We start from the raw sequence: 19030 nt of genomic DNA on the forward strand, positions 1-19030 counted from the left end.
TCGATTTGATTTGCAACTCCCTGATGATGAGTGATGTCTTGAGCATCTTGCGTGTGTCTGTTGGCCATCTGCATATCCTCTTTGGAGAAATGTCTGTTCATATCCTCTGCCCATTTTTTAATTGGATTTTTTTTTTGGTGTTGACTTATATCAGTTCTTTATATATATATAATCCTTTTTTGGATATGTCATTTGCAAATATCTTCTCCCATTCAGTAGGTTGTCTTTCAGTTTAATTGTTTCCTTTGCTGTGCAGAAGCTTTTTTTTTTTTTTTTTAATATATGTGGTAAGAGCACTTAACATGAGATCCACTTTGTAAACAAATTCTTAAGTGTACAATACGTTATTTTTGACTATAGGTACAATTTTGTACAGTAGATCTCTAGAGCTTATTCATGCTGCTTAACTGAAACTTTATGCCCATTAATTAGTAACTCCCCACTTACTCTTTCCCCCAGTCTCTAGCAACCACCATTCTACTCTTTGATTTTATGACTGTGACTATTTTGGATAGCTCATGTAAGTGGAATCATGCAGTATTTGTCTTTCTGTGACTGGCTTATTTTATTTAGCATCATGTCCTCAAGGTTCATTCATGCTGTCACATGTTGCAGAATTTCATTCTCTTTAAAGGGTGAATAGTATATTGTTGTATGTATATACCATGTTTTCTTTATCCATTCATCTGTCATTGGACTAAATTTAGGTTGTTTCTACATCTTGGCTATTGTGGCTAGTGCTGTAGTGAACACAGGAGTACTAATATCTCTTCAAAATCTTAATTTCAGTTTTTTTGAATGAATACACAGAACTGGGATTGCTGGATCATATAGTAGTTCTATTCTTAAATTTTGATGCACTGCCACACTGTGTTTCATAGTGGCTGCACCATTTTGCATCCCCACCAGTAGTATACAAAGTTCAAATTTCTCTACATGCTCACCAACTCTTGTTGTCTTTTGGCTTTTTAATAATAGGTTTATATATATATATATATATATATATATATATACAAATATATAGATATATAGTACATACATATACAGCATATAAATATATAGTATATAAATATATAGATATATATATATGTATTTCTGGTTTAAGGCACATTGATACTTTTTTTTTTTAATTTTTATTTATTCGACAGAGATAGAGACAGCCAGCGAGAGAGGGAACACAAGCAGGGGGAGTGGGAGAGGAAGAAGCAGGCTCACAGCAGAGGAGCCTGATGTGGGGCTCGATCCCATAACGCCGGGATCACGCCCTGAGCTGAAGGCAGACGCTTAACCGCTGTGCCACCCAGGCGCCCCAAGATACTTTTGATAATAATACACATCTGACAGGTGTGTGGTGATACCTCATTGTGGTTTTGATTTGCATTTCCCTGTTGATTAATGATATTGAGCATTTTAAAAAAAATATACCTGTTGGCCATTTGTAGGTCTTTGGAGATATGCCTTTTCAAGTCCCTAGCCCATTTTATTTTATTTTATTTTATTTATTTTTTTTAAAGATTTATTTATTTATTTATTTGACAGAGACAGAGACAGCGAGTGAGAGAGGGAACACAAGCAGGGGGAGTGGGAGAGGAAGAAGCAGGCTCCAGCGGAGGAGCCTGATGTGGGGCTTGATCTCATAACGCCGGGATCACACCCTGAGCCAAAGGCAGACACTTAACTGCTGTGCCGCCACCCAGGCGGCCCAGTCCCTAGCCCATTTTAAAATCTGGTTTTTAGTTTTTTTGCTGTTGAGTTGGAGGAGTTCTATATATGTTTTGGAGCTTAACCCCATATCAGATATACAGTTTACAAATATTTTCTCCCATTATGTAGGTTGTCTTTTTACTCTGCTGATTATTCCCTTTGCTTTGCATGAACTTTTTAGTTTGATATAGTATACTTTTTTGTTTTTGTTGCCTGTGCTTTTTGGTGTCATACCCATGAAATCATTGCCAAGACTAATGTCATGAAGATTTCTCCTGTGTTTTCTTCTAGAGTTTTACAGTTTCAGGTCTTATGTTTAAGTCTTTAATCCATTTTGAGTGGATTTTTTTGTATGGTTTATGATAAGTGTTCTCTTGCATGTGGATATCCAGTTTTCCCAACAACATTTGACTGTCTTTATTCTTGGCACCTTTGTTGAAAATCAGTTGATCGTTTTGCATGGATTTATTTTTGAGCTTTCTATTCTATTCTGTATATCTGTATGTCTGTCTTACACCCGTACTACACTGTTTTGATTGCTGTGTTTTGTAATATATTTCGAAATCAGGAAGTGTGATGCCTCTAATCTTCTCAAGGTTGATTTGGCTATTTGTGGTCTTTTGTGGTTCAATACGAATTTTAGAATTGTTTTTCAATTCTGTTAAAATGCCATTCAGATTTTGATTGCGATTGTACTGAATTTCTTTTTTTTTTTTTTAAAAGATTTTATTTATTTATTCGACAGAGATAGAGACAGCCAGTGAGAGTGGGAACACCAGCAGGGGGAGTGGGAGAGGAAGAAGCAGGCTCATAGCCGAAGAGCCTGATGTGGGGCTCGATCCCATTACGCCGGGATCACGCCCTGAGCCGAAGGCAGACGTTTAACCGCTGTGCCACCCAGGCGCCCCAACGATTGTACTGAATTTCTTGATTGTTTTTGGGTATTATGGACATTTTAACAATATTAAATTTTCTAGTTCATGAACACCAGATGTCTTTCCATTCGTTTGTTTGTTGATTTCTTTCATTAGTGTTTTGTAGTTTTTGGTATACAATTCTTTTTTTTTTTCTTACCTTACTAGTTAAATTTGTAGGTATTTTATTCTTTTTTGTGCTATATTAAATGGAATTGTTTTCTTTTTTCTTTTTTTTTTTAAAGATTTTATTTATTTATTTGACAGAGAGAGACAGCCAGTGAGAGAGGGAACACAAGCAGGGGGAGTGGGAGAAGAAGCAGCAGGCTCCTAGCAAAGGAGCCTGATGTGGGGCTCTATCCCAGAACGCCGGGATCATGCCCTGAGCTGAAGGCAGACGCTTAACGACGGCGCCACCCAGGCGCCCCTAAATGGAATTGTTTTCTTAAATCACTTTTCAGATGGTTTGTTATTACTGTATCTATATGGCTTTAAAGATTGCTTTTGGTAATTGTTAGTGGTCACACTAGATTATGAAGAAATTGAAGATTTTATTGAGAAAAATCAAATGACAGTGTAATTTTTTAGATTATAAACTTTAAGGCACATTTTAATTGTTTTGTAGAATTTCATTGGAAATTGCTTCTGAAGTAGGGAGAATTTTTAAAATCTATTAAGATGAAGGAAACTACATTCTGTTTAGAATAAGTTCAGTTTTTGGGTGAGGGCTGGTGTTGAATTCTATGAATACTTCAGTATTAATAAAGTACTTTGATGTCCTTGCTATAATACTGAAAGTATGTAAAATATTGGAATCCTTACCCTGGGTCTGGTTCTGCCCTTCAAAGCCAGCCAGGGATGAACATAGGAGAAATGCTGCCTGTCCATTTTATAGATTTCAGATCTTGAAAAATTCACATTGCCAGCACATCATCATCACTCATGGGTAATACTGTCAGTTCAGAAAGTCCCATTCTTCAAAACGATTTCCCACAGTTCATATTCAATGGATGTGATATGGCAAAATCACCAGAGCTCCATGCCTTTTTACCTTTGCTTCTCTTCACCTCAACCTCCTTGTTCTAGAGTGGCAGAGCTCCTAGGATATGGTATCCATGCATGAAGCCTCACTATACTATTATAGTTTCCCTTTCCCTATTCCCCTGACCTAATCCCTTTCTATGATCCCATCCCGGTAGCTGTGAAATAGGAGGACCATTAGCATTCAAACACTGTTATGGAACAGAGGAAATGTTCATTCCAATGTTGTGGACTATAGAATCTGTGAAGAATTAATTCTAGGATGCTCCTAAATATGATAAAGATAATTGTTACATGTTACACTTGGCTACATGAGGTACATAAGTTAAGCAGGGGAGGTTGACCTGTCTTTGTATTATAGCCACAGAGTATAGGCCACAGATGTGGTTGTCATACATTTTTATTCTGTATCCTGATGGGAAATGTGATTTTTGTACTGCTGCTAAACTCGTATACTAGTGACTTAGGTTTCACAGTTTACATAGCTGATTGTCGTTTCACCATTTGCATAATTAATATCATGTACTTTTGTCAGATACAAAATTATACATTTTCTCCCACCCTTATGGCTCTGTTTTCATAGCTGACATAGTCAAACTCAGTATGAACCAAACACAGCTTTTGTTGGCAGTAGCTACCATTTTCATATGTAAACATTACAGGTAAAATTTCCAAGGAATTGTAAATAAGTTTTAAAAAAACCCAAAATCTTAAACAAAAATCTAAACAAAAGCCTTTTATTTCTGGCATTTTTTGTTGTTGTTGCTGGGTAGAATATTCCCTCTTTTAGTAGAAGTGGTTAACTAATGATTGACAGCCTGCTTCCATCCTCGGTTTTACTGTTCCTTTTCTTGCTGATTTTCTTGGCATCTTTGGATGCTTTCCAATTTATTAGGAATTGTCTTTCCATATTTTTAATTTCTTTTCCATCAAGAAATTCTAGACAAAAAAATTTATATGCTTAAAATATAATATATAAATATATAGACAATATATATGTATTTCTGGTTTAAGGCACATGAACTTAAATTACAACAGAGGCTGAAATAAATATCTTTTAAAAATACCTTATTTATACAACTTCTTTTTGTTAAGCTCTTACTTATTTTTAATTATTTTTTTCTGATTTCAAAAAGAATATGTGATTATAAACAACTGAAACATGGTGGAAAAAAAAACATAAAAAGACTCTGTAATTACTGTCCATAATTCTCCTTACCATCAATGACAAAGATAATCACTGTAAACAGTTTGATGTATGCTTTCCCTTCTAGGGCCACATGTAAATTGTATTGTTATTTTTAAAAACAAAAATGTCATATTAAACAAAATTTAGATATTATCTATTCATTTCCATATTATGGTTATTATTCTTAAGAAAAAATAAAATAGATTTTATGTCAAAGTGAGTAAGAAATTTTGTACATTTATCATGGTATTTTAAAAGCACATACATTAATAATGCTTATTATATCCTAGGCTTAACCAGCCTTGGCTTAGCTGAGCCACCCAGGCACTGCTATTATATGCTAGAACATAGGGTATGATAGGGACAACTCACAAAGCTGGTCTCTTGGTTCAATGAAGATTTCAGCTATGTTGAAATTTTGTTCCTCTAAAAAAAGTTTTGAAAATTGAGTATCTTAAATTACATAAAATAATTTTTGTATACTGTAAGATATTTGGAAAATACAAAAAAGTGGGAAAAGAAAAAAATTAATATTGCCTGTGTTCTACAACCAAAAAGAATCACTAAAACCCACTAACAGTATATTTTAACATTTTTTGTTTTCTATGTGTGTGTGTGTATTATATAAAGTTGGAATTCTCTATTTACATGGTATTACATTCTAATTTTTATTATTGTATTGTGATCATATTTTATCATGTCTTTCTTTAAACACAATTTTTAATGGTTGATAGTATTCCATTGTATATGTATATATACTACATATACTATAAAATTACAAATTATTCCTTTATAGGACATTTTGTTTTATATGTAATTACATCACTATATGTGGCCTTCATTCGATAAAAAGACTATCTCTTTCTAACAAAATTTGCTATATAATAGTTTTTAAAGATAATTATATATTTTTCTTTCATTATCCATGGAATGTCTTCCACTGGATCCCAGATGAGAAAAGGATGTAGTAAAAAATTTTAAATCATGTTCTTACAGGGAAAGTGACAGTATCCTGATACTGATTGCACTACTGAAAGTATTAACATTGCCTCTTAATATATGATTCATAATATTGTTAGATCCTAAGTACAAAATAAAGTGATGAAACTGGAAATGTAAACTAGAACCATAAACTCTGGAAGTATAGTTGTTTCCATATATTGTGTCATGTACTTATTTTAACTGAAATTAGTACTCTCCAAATTGGAAGGTAAGAAATTGGCTGAATGTTCTTTATCAAGCATCTTCGTACTTAAAACTTTATATTAAAGGTCATTCTTTTATGCTTAGTTTTCCCAACCACTTGGATTTATTGATATCTTTCCAGATTTATTTTTATTAATAATTGTATAATTTGTTAGTGTATTTTTGGGTGTGATATGTGTAAATAAATATAGATTTTTAAAACATGTTCTAAAGATAAGGAATGAAAATCCAAATCTTTCACCATGATCCCTTTTTCCTCATGTTTATGTTGCAGACAAAGCTGAGAATGATTAGGAGACTATGCCTTACTAAGTCTGATTTCTTCTTTTAGGAAATGATCATGTAGAGGTGGCTCAGGAGGGGGAAGCCAGGTAATGGACATAAGACCAGAGACCTATGAGATTTGTTTTAATGAGTTGTTCTCAACACAAAATTTATTTCCACTCAGGCTGAGTAAGCCAAATGTGTGGCTTGTCATTCTGTTTGGTGAGGACTGGGTTACTTACAAAACATGTCTCTCCACAGTCCTTACTGGGGACATCAAACCGGGTCCTCAATTCACTTTTCGTTTTTGGTTTTGCATAAAAAAGGACAAGAAAATAAGGCAAGCTGGGGGTGCCTGGGTGGCTCAGTTGGTTGCAGGTGTCTGCCTTTGGCTCAGGTCATGATCCCAGGTAGGGTTCCCTGCTCACCAGGAGGCTGCTTCTCCCTCTCCTTCTGCCTGTTCTTTCTCTCTCTCATGCTCTCTCTCAAATTAAAAAAAAAAAAAAAATCTTACAAAAAAAAAGAGAAGAAGACAAGCTAGAACCAAAGAGAAAAGACTGAAAGGACATATACTAAAGTTTTAACAGCAGATTTATGGTGGGATTATGAATGACATTAATTTTCTTTTTTGTATTTTCTGCATTTTTGTAAGAAATATGGTTTTTTTTTTTAGATTATTTATTTATTTATTTGACAGAGATAGAGACAGCCAGCGAGAGAGGGAACACAAGCAGGGGGAGTGAGAGAGGAAGAAGCAGGCTTCCAGCAGAGGAGCCTGATGTGGGGCTCGATCCCAGAACGCCAGGATCATGCCCTGAGCCGAAGGCAGACACTTAACGACTGAGCCACCCAGGTGCCCCAAGAAATATGTATTAATTTTAGGGGTGACTGGGTGGCTCAGTTGGTAGAACATATGACTCTTGATCTCGAGGTTGTGAGTTCAAGCCCCACATTGGGTATGGATCCTACTTAAAATTAAAAAAAAAAGGAAATGTGTATTAATTTTATAATCACAAAATATGTTTAGAAAAGATTTATTTAAAAAAAATTTTTTTTTTAAAGATTTTATTTATTTATTGGACAGAGATAGAGACAGCCAGCGAGAGAGGGAACACAAGCAGGGAGTGGGAGAGGAAGAAGCAGGCTCATAGTGGAGGAGCCTGATGTGGGGCTCGATCCCATAACGCCGGGATCACGCCCTGAGCCAAAGGCAGATGCTTAACCGCTGTGCCACCCAGGCGCCCCTAAAAAAATTTTTGACTAAATTCTATTTATTTAGAAAGTACCTTATCTCCACATCCTTTACTGCATCACCTACAGTACTATATAATGAGAAGTGTTCCCAGAAATGGTTCCATGAACATAGGAAGATTCTTAAGCATCTAACATTAGTTGTATTTACTCTGCTTCCTAAAGAAAGTGGACTAATACAATTGCGAGTGGAGGTCAGGAAGGGAAGGAGATGGAGAGTTGGGGGAATGTGCATTGCAGATTCATCTGCACAACTTACAAAAAATACAAATGACTGTTTTCTTGGTGTATTCTGTGTTTCCTTCCCTTGGCTGATGGGGTCAAGGGTGGTGGCCAGGGTGTGACCCTTGCATATGTATTTTGAAAAGTCCTGAATTTTTGTGATATACCCTTTATCAACCCCTGCCTCCCCCAATGAGAACCACTGCACTAGCATCATGATTAATCAAGGTTTACTACAGCTATGAGCTTTGAAATGGTTTTGCCATGCATTAGTTTTTATACCCAAGTATAGCATGTTCAGTTATAGGAAACTCTTTCATTATCTCTCTGATGTTGTATAACTTGGTCCCTAGTGAAGAGCTATTGTCCATTGCCCCCAGTATAGTGCATAATCAGGGTGTTATTATTTCTAAGGATCTCATAAAGGGACTCCCTACCTTGCTCCCCTTTCAAATGAAAGGAACCCTGTACATTCTTAGGGCAATTGTCAAGCAATGAATACTTTCATTAATTTTCATCTACAGATCCAAGAACTAAAGAGTCTCTTGGGATCTTCAGAGGATTTGTGCCAGTGAGAATTTGACAAAAGGTCAGCAAGTTCTACACATTTTTAAAGAAAGGGTATGTGGTGCCTTAATTATTTCTCAACAGCAGATATTTTCATGTATTATTTCTCAATTTTAACTTCTGCTTTTACTTAAAATATTGAATTTAAAGTTGACCATTTTCATAGATTCAGACATCATATTTATATTTTTCAAGGCCTGATATTAAATTAACTAAAAAGTTAACCAGTTCTCTTTCTCTAAGAAAATTATATTAATATAATATAAATATATACCCAGTGATTTGGACACCAGTATCAGTCTGTCTCTGTATTTAGGTTTGAGACAGACAGGATTTCCATTTAGATCCATTTTCCACAGCTTCATCAACTTGTTCAGTAAAAATTCCAAATCCTATAATTAGAGAAGAAAAAACAAGACACAAGTATTTCATAATCATCAATATTTCTTTCGTATCAGTTTGCTGTTTTTAAAGGTAATTACTGCTTTTCTAGCTCTAATTACTGCTTTTCTAGGTACTTAGAAAGTGTACCATAAATCTTTTTGAGTAAAATGGTCTATACTACTAATTGATTTTGTACAGATCTAGAGAAATAACTATTCTTTAGAATAAGGTGGTGAGAATTACAAAGTTCATGAAAATTCTGAAGAATAGCAACAGGCAAACACCTATGATCCTTCTATTTGTTCTCCTCAAGCCAAGACCAAAATTATAGGGAAAATTAGGAAATACAAAGTATAGATCAATTCATACATACTCTTAATTGCAAAGCTGAAAGTAATTGGCAATGAATTACTTGATATTTTTATTCCTGTTATCATTTCCTTACCTTCAAAGATTGGTACCTTTCAGCCTTGTGTATCTATTTAACCTATTTGTACTTTCCATCTTATTCTTTGCTTGATGCATGTTTCTTGTTACTTAGATATTTCATTTTTCCATTTTTGGAAAAATTTCTTTTGATAAGACTGAATTTATTCTTTAGATTTTAGAAAATCATTTTTGGTTTGTTTACCTTTGGTTTTTAGAGATGGGGAGGGGCATGTTTCTTGTTACTTAGATATTTCATTTTTCCATTTTTGGAAAAATTTCTTTTGATAAGACTGAATTTATTCTTTAGATTTTAGAAAATCATTTTTGGTTTGTTTACCTTTGGTTTTTAGAGATGGGGAGGGGCATGTTTCTTGTTACTTAGATATTTCATTTTTCCATTTTTGGAAAAATTTCTTTTGATAAGACTGAATTTATTCTTTAGATTTTAGAAAATCATTTTTGGTTTGTTTACCTTTGGTTTTTAGAGATGGGGAGGGGCATGTTTCTTGTTACTTAGATATTTCATTTTTCCATTTTTGGAAAAATTTCTTTTGATAAGACTGAATTTATTCTTTAGATTTTAGAAAATCATTTTTGGTTTGTTTACCTTTGGTTTTTAGAGATGGGGAGGGGCATGTTTCTTGTTACTTAGATATTTCATTTTTCCATTTTTGGAAAAATTTCTTTTGATAAGACTGAATTTATTCTTTAGATTTTAGAAAATCATTTTTGGTTTGTTTACCTTTGGTTTTTAGAGATGGGGAGGGGCAATGTTTCTTGTTACTTAGATATTTCATTTTTCCATTTTTGGAAAAATTTCTTTTGATAAGACTGAATTTATTCTTTAGATTTTAGAAAATCATTTTTTGGTTTGTTTACCTTTGGTTTTTAGAGATGGGGGGGGTAGAGGGGAGAGAAAATGTTAAGCAGTCGCCAAACCCAGCACGGAGCTCAGTGTGGGACTTGATCTCACAACCCTGAGATCATGACCTGAGCCTAAGTCAAGAGTTGGACGTTTAACCAACTGAGCCACCTAGGCGTAGGTGCCCCAGAATTTTTTTTTTTTTTTTACTGTGAGCTGTGACAACAGTTCCCTTCCACATATTAAAAATCTCCACAAGGAGCACCTAGCTGGCATGTGACTTTTGATCTCAGGGTAGTGAGTTCAAGCCCCATGTTGGCTGTAGAACTTAACATGGAAAAAAAAATCCCCACAAAACGCTCATATCATGGAGGTAACAGATTTGGAATATCCGGGTATATGCCTCTATCTACATGAAGGAATGGTATTTTAGGGGAATAATTACAAGGATAGCTGGGTAGATGTCTAGGACCTACTGCAGAGCACCTGGTAGTTCTCTTAATCTTCTTGAGACCAGTGTCTTCTCATAAAATGGTAAAAATATTTCCAGTTCTACCTACTTCATTATTCAACAAAATAGGTATTGAATCATGGGCTAAGTTCTGTACTAGACTCTGAGGTATCCAAATAAATAATTTGTGAAAAAAATATAGGAGTTTAAAAAAAAATAGACAACCCCAACCTTCCTGGCACTGCTGCTTACTGTATGACCTTAGACAAGTCTGTGTTCTCATTTATAAAGTGTGACTAGTTAAGATTAGTTGTTGTGGCATATAAAGTGCCTGAAACAAAGCAGGTAACTAATAAATATATTAATTCTCTGTCTTTTTGCCTTACCACCCTTCAGCTAATAACCTTTCTCTTAATTTTGGTCAATAGAGAGCAAAAATTGTTGTAAGGAAGAATAAGCTTCTGACTCACTAACTAGTAGTTGACTTCTTATAAGAAAGCTGTCTTCAAAAGTTGTAACTTCATCTTTCAGTCTTGGGCCCTGGATTATTTCCTCTCCACAACATTTGTTTAACAGCATTTGGGACAGCCATAATTATTTTATGTGAGAGTTTCACTGTATTTCTCTTAGTCTAAAAACCTCTAAGGAAGGAACTGTGCATTGCATTTTTGTAGTGTTGAATATGATGCCCATCATCCAAAAATTAAGTAATAACAATAAGAAAACTTAAAATTTATACAGATAAAAAGAATCCTGTAGAGTTTTGTTAATTGTTCCTCACTTGATAAATGACCCATGACATACTCCCTCCAGTGTATGTTTATTTAAGAAAAAACTAATCCTGTGCTGAAATATGATTACCCTTTGGATACACTCCGGTAGTTCATTGCCTTCCTGTCTCTAATAAAATGCTTTCGCTTTCCTGCCCTTCAGTGTTACTAAAGGGAGCAGACACTTTTCTGGACAGTCTCTGTTTGATAAATGATCATGTCATGCTATCACTTAGAGGAGTGCTGCAAAATACTTAGGAACCGATTCTATTTCCCATGCAGGGCTGGTGCCCAGGCTCCTATGTAGGCGGCTGCAGTAACTGGCAGTGCTTGCTCTACAATTAATGATGGCCACTGATGAACCTGTATTTGACCAGCATGCTCCAATCTTTATTGGAAATGTCTGGTCCAACTGTCCTAACTAAATCTAAAGACAGCCATTTGTCATCCCCCTGACTGCTTGTCATCATCTGCCTGGGAAAATCTATAATTTTTGGCTTGTTTCTGACTAAACTGTAGAGTGAATAAATTTATCTTTGGGTTACTGTGCTTGTCAGGATCAATATTGAGCAGAGGTTGAATAAATTAGAAACTGGAAAAACATGACAGGCCGTAGTGGTTTGTTCATTTGTGTCTTATAAATCAAATATTTAGTTTATATAAGAGGCAGGCACATCAAATTTTTTATTTCCACCATTCGTTCTGAAGATGCTTTACTTCATGATAAATGGTTATCAGAAAACCAGTGAAGTAAATCACTAATATACCTGACTGTGAGATGAATTTTTCAGATCATTTTATTGATTTAGCAAACTTTGCAGACATAAAAACTGCAGGTAAAGATTTTTTTAGTATTACTGTTCTTTCAAGTTTTTATAAATTTTTGCAACCATGATGTTTATTTGACTTAATATGTCATCAAGGTATATAATGTTGGCCCTAGTGAAGTTCATGGCTCATCAACTACTTATAGAAATGGAAATTTTATTGTAAATGGCCAGTGAAGTTTTAATATTTTAATACATCGATGCATACTTATTTAAAGGAGTTACAGAAAAAAATGCAAAGAAATGTTAACCAAAAGTAGATGTCATTTAAACTAGAGCCCTCTGAATTTGAACTATGGAGTATTTGGCCTAAAACCTTTCTTTCTCCTCCTCAGTGGTTGACTTTGCTGTCTGTTGGGGAGAACTGGGTCATTACCCACAGTTTTCTGTTTCCTGCCTTTGGTCTCATACTTCATCCATTCCTCTTTTCTACTTTTGTCAACAAAGGAAGAGTCCCATCTCCTTTTTCAAATTCATCAGTCCTCTTGATCTTTTCCCTTTTTCTAGGCCTTCTATTCTCGGGCATGTTCATTTCTAATCTCTCCCTCTCCTATGGCTTTTATCCTATCTCTTAACCTACCATCGCTACACTTCTTGAAAGAGTAGTACAGAGCAGTGTTTCTCAAACCTTTTTGTGCTTAAGAATCACCTAGACATCTCATTTATTAAATGCAGGTTCTCATATGTTTGGTCTGGAGCAGAAGCTGAGATTCTGCATTTTTGAGGCTGATGCTGCTGGTCTTAGGACCACATTTGGAGTTTTAAGGGTCTAGGCCACTTTTCTTCCTCAGTCACTGCGCACTCCCGCAGCCTGGTCCTTCTGAACAGGCACTGCTAACCTTATCACTGAGCCATACATTGCCAATCTCAAACTTTCTCAGTTTCACTTCTTTGGGGCATGTTATCTTACTGTCTGCTCCCTAACGGCTTTGTGATTCTACATTTTTGCAGGCTCCCTGGATCCTGAATGAATCTCTGACTCTACAAGTAACTTCTGACCATAGAAATCCCCAAGGTATAAACAAGCTGTTTTATAAAAGTTGCTTTTGAGACTGGAGAAAACATTTCATAAAAAAGAGCTATACCCAGTGGACTGTTGACTGAGTTGGCCCATGGAAACAGACCATTTAATTGAGAAAAAGCCCAAAGAATATCTGTGCAGTAACAGTGCTATAAAACCTCTCCAAGGGCATCATCATGTTTCCTGAGCATACAGTTTCCTGTGGGGAATGGGAGCAAATAGGTGTCCCTGTGGCAGATGTTCAGGGATTAATTCACTTCCTTCCTTTTCTATAATCTACATTTATTTCTTTCATATTTGTTTTCCTTCTCTGGACCACAGCAGACTGTAAAATTATGGCTAGAAAAACAATTGTCTAAAACATCACGATCTCCATTTATGTGCAGACCCTTTACAGAAAAAGAATAGCCACATTGATGAAAATAGTAAAACGTCTGTTACACTGAGGAAGGAAGGGTCATCTGTACATGACAAGAAGAACCAGATTTTATGGGAAGCTACATTGAGCATTTCATCAAATACTCTTTCCTCCCATATCTAGGTAGTATCATTCATGATAGCAGTTTAAGTGACCATATAACCAATATGCTGAAGATACCCACATTCTTCTGTCCACTGGGCTCTGGCTTTATATATCCAATTGTCTACTTAATATTTTCTCTGGAACACTACAAAGGCACCTCAAACTCTGTATGACCAAAACTCATGATCCTTTCCCTCTCCACTGAACCTGACTTTTGAGTTCCCTATTTTCTGTTGGGCAAGGCAGAAGCCAGAGAATCATTCTTGACCTCTCCTTCTTCAATGCTCTGTATATCCAACTCACCACCAAGTTCTGTACACTTGATTTCCAAACAGCTCTCCAGAGTATCTACTCACTTTATTTCTACCCCAACTCTGTTCAAGTTTCTACCATCTCTCACTGCCTAACTTGTCTAGCCTATTCCAAGCTATTCTCCACACTGTAGCTATACTGGTCTTTTCGAAATGCTACTTTATTACTACTTTACCCCTTGCTTAAACACCTTCAGTGATTTACCATTGTTCTTAGGTTAAAGACAAAATTCTCTATCATGACCTATGTGGCCCATCTACCCATCAGCCTCTATGTGTAGTATGCTCCACGTTCACTCTCTTTGCTTCCTGTTCTCATCTTTGCCAGACTCTCACCTGCTTCAGGGCATTTGCACATGCTGTTCTCTACCTGGTAAACCCTTCTGTTCTCTCAGAGCCCAGTTTAGCAATCCCTTCCTAAGGGAAGCTTTCGCTGAGCTCTCGAAGACAAATCCCCCTGTCGGAGGCTCTTTGAGTCACATACTTTTTATTTGTAGTATTTGCCAGATGTGCAATTTTACATTTGTTTTCGGGTGATTATGTGCTTAATGTTTCTCTTCCCCTCAAGGGTGAGAGCTCTTCAAGGCCAGAGACTGTATCTGTTTTTTGTTCATTATTGTCTCCCCCATTGTCTAACAAGCATTGCCAGATGGTAGGTGTTTTGAATGAATGGATAAAAAGACATGAACGAGTGAATGCATGAATCAATGGAACTGACATTAGAAGGAGGACAGGAATTATAAAGGAGAAATTGTATGAAGCCACTTTGAAAAATTTGCTGATTAGAGGGCCCACAGACATAGAAAGGGGAAAAGACAGTATTTATCTTCTGTTATTCTGTTTCCTCCTCTATTCCTCTGCCACCCTTCCTTCTCCTCCCTCCACCTCCGTTGCCCCAAATCTCTGCCCCGGACCATTTTTGGACTAGAGAATAGGAGAAATGAGGGCAGGGTTAGAGGATTTTGGGGGAAGGAGTCCTTGGCAGCTGTGCATCTGTAGAAGTGAGAGGGAAGGGAATGAAATCCCAAATAGGAGGAAGCTTCCTCCAGGACTGTATCCTATGCCTCCACCTCTAATGTAGTCACTCCCCTGTGGCTCTAGTACCCTCAGTGGGCTAGGGCATGGGCATCATTGGGGAATACCTATTTTTGCCAGTGACCCAATTCTCTTTTCTTTTTCCTTTTCTTATTCCTTCCACAGAGCTCTAAGATTTTAAGTTGCCCCGCCAGAATTTTTGTTACTGTTGCTGTATCTTTTCCTTTTAATTTTTCTTAAATATCTTTCTCATTGCTCAAAGCAGAATCTTGATTGGAAGATTCAAAGTTATTAACTATCTTAAGGGACCATTATTTTTCTTTTTTTCTTATTTCATGTATTTTCATATAGATGTATACAAGGAACCTATGGATGTCCATATAAAAGCAGCTGCTCTAAGTGCTAAAAACCTTGGGTAATTACAGGGTTTTTGTTAGGAGTCTCTAATGATGTCTACTTCTTTTTCCCCATGGCATAAAGCTGTCTGTTGTTGAAGACTTTTAGGATGGATGTCAACGACCTTATGTATGGCACATTGAGCTTTCTCTCCCATGGTACAGGGTTTGATGTCAAGAGCTTTGGGGCAGCTTCAGTCGGTGAGCATAAAGAATGGAAAAATAAAAGCCAAAGAAATGGAGACATTTTGTTACTGAACTTCAACACGTCCTTTTACTAAGCCATTGGAAATTGATTTTAAAGGGACCACAAGAGCATGTTTTATTTTTTTATTGTTCCTATCATTTTTAAATTTAAATTCAAGTTAGTTAATATATAGTCTAATACTGGTTTCAGGAGTTTACTGATTCATCATTTACATGTAACAGCAGGTGCTCATCCCAGCAAGTGCCCTCCTTATGCCCATCACCCATTTAGCCCATCCAGCCACGCACCTCTTCTCCAGCAACCCTCAGTTTGTTCTCTAGGCTTTAAAGTCTCTTATGGTTTGCCTCCCTCTCTGTTTTAAGTCTTATTTTATTTTTCCTTCCCTTCTCCTATGTTCATCTATTTTGTTTCCTAAATTCCACATGAGTAAAATCATACATTGTCTTTCTCTAACTGACTTGTTTTGCTTAGTATAATACACTCAAGTTTCATCCATGTGGTTGCAAATGGCAATTTCATTTTTTTTTGATCACCAAGTAGTATTCCATCGTATATATATACCACATCTTCTTTATACATTCATCGTCGATGGACCTTTGAGCTCTTTCCATGATTTGGCTATTGTTAATAGTGCTGCTATAAACATTGGGATGTTTCAAATCAGCATTTTTGTATCCTTTGGATAAATACCTAGTAGTGCAATTGCTGGGTCATAGGGTAGTTCTACTTTTAACATTTTGAAAGAGGAACCTCCATACTGTTTTCCAGAGTGGCTACACCGGGTTGCATTTCCACCAACAACACAAGAGCACATTTTAAATGAACCCTGGACAAGTCTATATTCACTCTTCCAAGAAGCTATGCAGGGCATTTTAAATTGCTTGTCTTCTTGCTGGAAGTAAAAGAACTTGAAATTTCATCCTTACTCCCTGGGTATCTTCTCTTTAGGGGAGGAAAAAGGCAACTGTTGGCATAGCCCACAGTTGGAACTTGCTGAATGGTTTACATTCCTTCTTCACATGGTTGAATATTTTTTACTATTCATTTATTCATTCTTTCTGTAAACATGTAGTAGGTGCCTGTTATGTGCTAGGCACTCACTGGGCTGCACTCTAGGGGATTCTGAAATAACAAAAATTCCTTTCTCTTAAATGCTCTCAGTCTAATGGGGGATATGGTGATATATGATAACAGAATTCTATCAACCAGGAATTCCTTACCAATCATTCAGCCATTTTTAAATTAGATTTTTTAAAATCAAAGCAATGCAATCAACACTGTTAAAAAATAGGACCATAGGGTTTACAACAAAACTTAGAGTACCTGAGGACTTATAACAAAACCACTTTCAATTTCCACAGCTATTCCTACACCCACTTACCTCTACATTACTAAATAATAGCTGTTATTTATTGATTTTTAAATCTTAGATAATTATCTACTGAATTCCTACTATGGAACATGATGATATAATTCTCATAAGTACCACTCCAACCCCTAATAAACTTCCCTTCCCCAGTCCTGTCAATAGAGTTAGATTAAAATTGTTGATAGGGTTAATATTTATTGACTATATAATTAAATTCACTTAACTACTGTTCTAAGTTAAATCACATAATATGCTGTGATTGCTTTTTATTTTCCCTGGAGTTAAAAATGGGTTGATTATTTGCTTATTTTTCTGTGTATTTATCACCAATTCAGCCTGCTACCACCTGGGCTGGTAGATGCTGTTCTAAGACCTCACTTCACATTTCCTTCATATTCATTCTGGGAATTTCTTTTGACTTTCTCCTGTTTCCTAGATCCTATGTCTTCCCTTTTCCTAGTTTTCTGTCCTGTTTAGATGAAATTCTATTCTTTAAGAAGTGCCTGAAAAGGTACGTAAGTTTTTTTGAGAGCTTGCATGTTCAAAGACATTTTATACCTCATAATTGATTGAAAAATTGATGGAGTATATAACTCTAGATTTAGAATATTTTTATCTCAAAATGTTGGAGGCATTACTCTACTGTGTTCCAGATAGAAAAGTCTGATAATTCTGATTCCATTTTGATTCTTTGTGTTATGATCTTTTTTTTTCTCTGTCAAATTCTTTAGGAACTCTTTACTCCTGGTGTCCTAAAAACATTTAAGGATGGACCTGTCTGTGGGTCATTTTCCATCCACTGTGCTGGCATTTGGGAGACAGTTTCAATCTGGCAGTTCATGTCCTTTGGTTTTGGAAAGTTTTTCCAATATTAGTTTAAAATTAACTTTATGGAGTTGTAATTTACATACAATAATATGCATCAATTAAAAGACCAAATCCTATACATTCATATAACAATCACTATAATCAAGATAGAATGTTTTCATTATTATGTAAGATTCACTCATGGCCCTTTCCAGTCAACCTCTTCCCATTCCTGTTCAACAACTATTGATACATTTGGTACTATATACATTTGTTTTTACTTTTCAAGAGTTTCATATAAATGGAGTCATACAGTACGTACTCTTTTTTGTCTACCTTATTTCACTCAGTATAATGTTTTTTAATTTGTCCATGTTGTTGTGTGCATCAGTAGCAGTTCATTCATTTTTATTGTTGGGTGATATTCCATGGTATGGAATACAGTTTGTTTATCTATTGCCCATTTAATGGAAACTTGGGTGTTTCTAAAATTACAAATAAAGTTATTATAAAGAATTGCATACTGATATTTGTGAACATAGGTTTTTATTTCACTTGGGTAAATACCTAAGAATGGGGATGCTGAGTCATATTTATTTACATAAATAAAAAGTACATATTTAACTTTATAAGGAATTATCAAACTATTTTCCAAAGAGATGTACCTTTTAGATTTTCCTTAACAATTAATGAGAAACCCAGTTGCTCTAGATCCAATCAAAAATTGGTATTATGCAAATAATGAATCATGGAACATTACATCAAAAACTAAGGATATACTGTATGGTGACTAACACAACATAATAAAAAATTATTATAAAAATTGGTATTAATGGGGTCATAAGAGATAGTCAAGATGGCAGAGGAGTAGGAGACCCTAGTTTCCTCTGGTTCCAGGAATTCAGCTAGATAGCTATTAAATCATTCTGAACACCTGTGAACTCAACTGGAGATCCAAGAAAATGATTAGCTGTAACTCTACAAATAGAAAAACAACCACTTTCTGCAAGAATGACAAGATGGAAAAACTTACCCCAAAAAAGAGAACAAGAGACACTACTGACTGCCAGGGACCTAATCAGTATGGATATGAGTAAGATGTCAGAAGAACTAAAATCTAATCAAGTTGAAATAAAAAAGGCTATTAATGAGATACAATAAAAAATGGATAGGCTCTAAATGAGGCAGAAGACGGAATTAGTGATATAGAAGATCAAATGATGGAGAATAAAGAAGCTGAGAAAAAGAGATAAACAATTACTGGCTCATGAGGGGAGAAT

The 19030-nt window shown here is 35.6% G+C and overlaps 1 protein-coding gene across 5 annotated transcripts in view; it reads right to left on the minus strand.

Moving 5' to 3' along the window:
- Positions 1 to 3324: 3324 nt before the first annotated feature.
- The window catches only part of PPP1R42 (protein phosphatase 1 regulatory subunit 42), a 46617-nt gene continuing 30911 nt past the window's right edge, over positions 3325 to 19030 (minus strand). For 2 of the 5 annotated variants that reach the window (XM_034668859.1, XM_002916387.4), the window contains exons 6-7: positions 8633 to 8750; positions 3327 to 4598 (exon numbers count right to left, since the gene is read on the minus strand). In XM_034668859.1, coding sequence (XP_034524750.1) covers positions 4459 to 4598; positions 8633 to 8750 — 258 coding nt within the window. In that variant the 3' untranslated portion in view covers positions 3327 to 4458. Of the gene's footprint in view, positions 4599 to 5220; positions 5275 to 8632; positions 8751 to 19030 lie in introns of all 5 variants that reach the window. The other 3 variants (XM_019796542.2, XM_034668861.1, XM_034668860.1) reach the window with 3 other exon arrangements.

This window comes from Ailuropoda melanoleuca, chromosome 9 (assembly GCF_002007445.2).
Source record: "Ailuropoda melanoleuca isolate Jingjing chromosome 9, ASM200744v2, whole genome shotgun sequence".
Taxonomy (NCBI): Eukaryota; Metazoa; Chordata; class Mammalia; order Carnivora; family Ursidae; genus Ailuropoda; species Ailuropoda melanoleuca.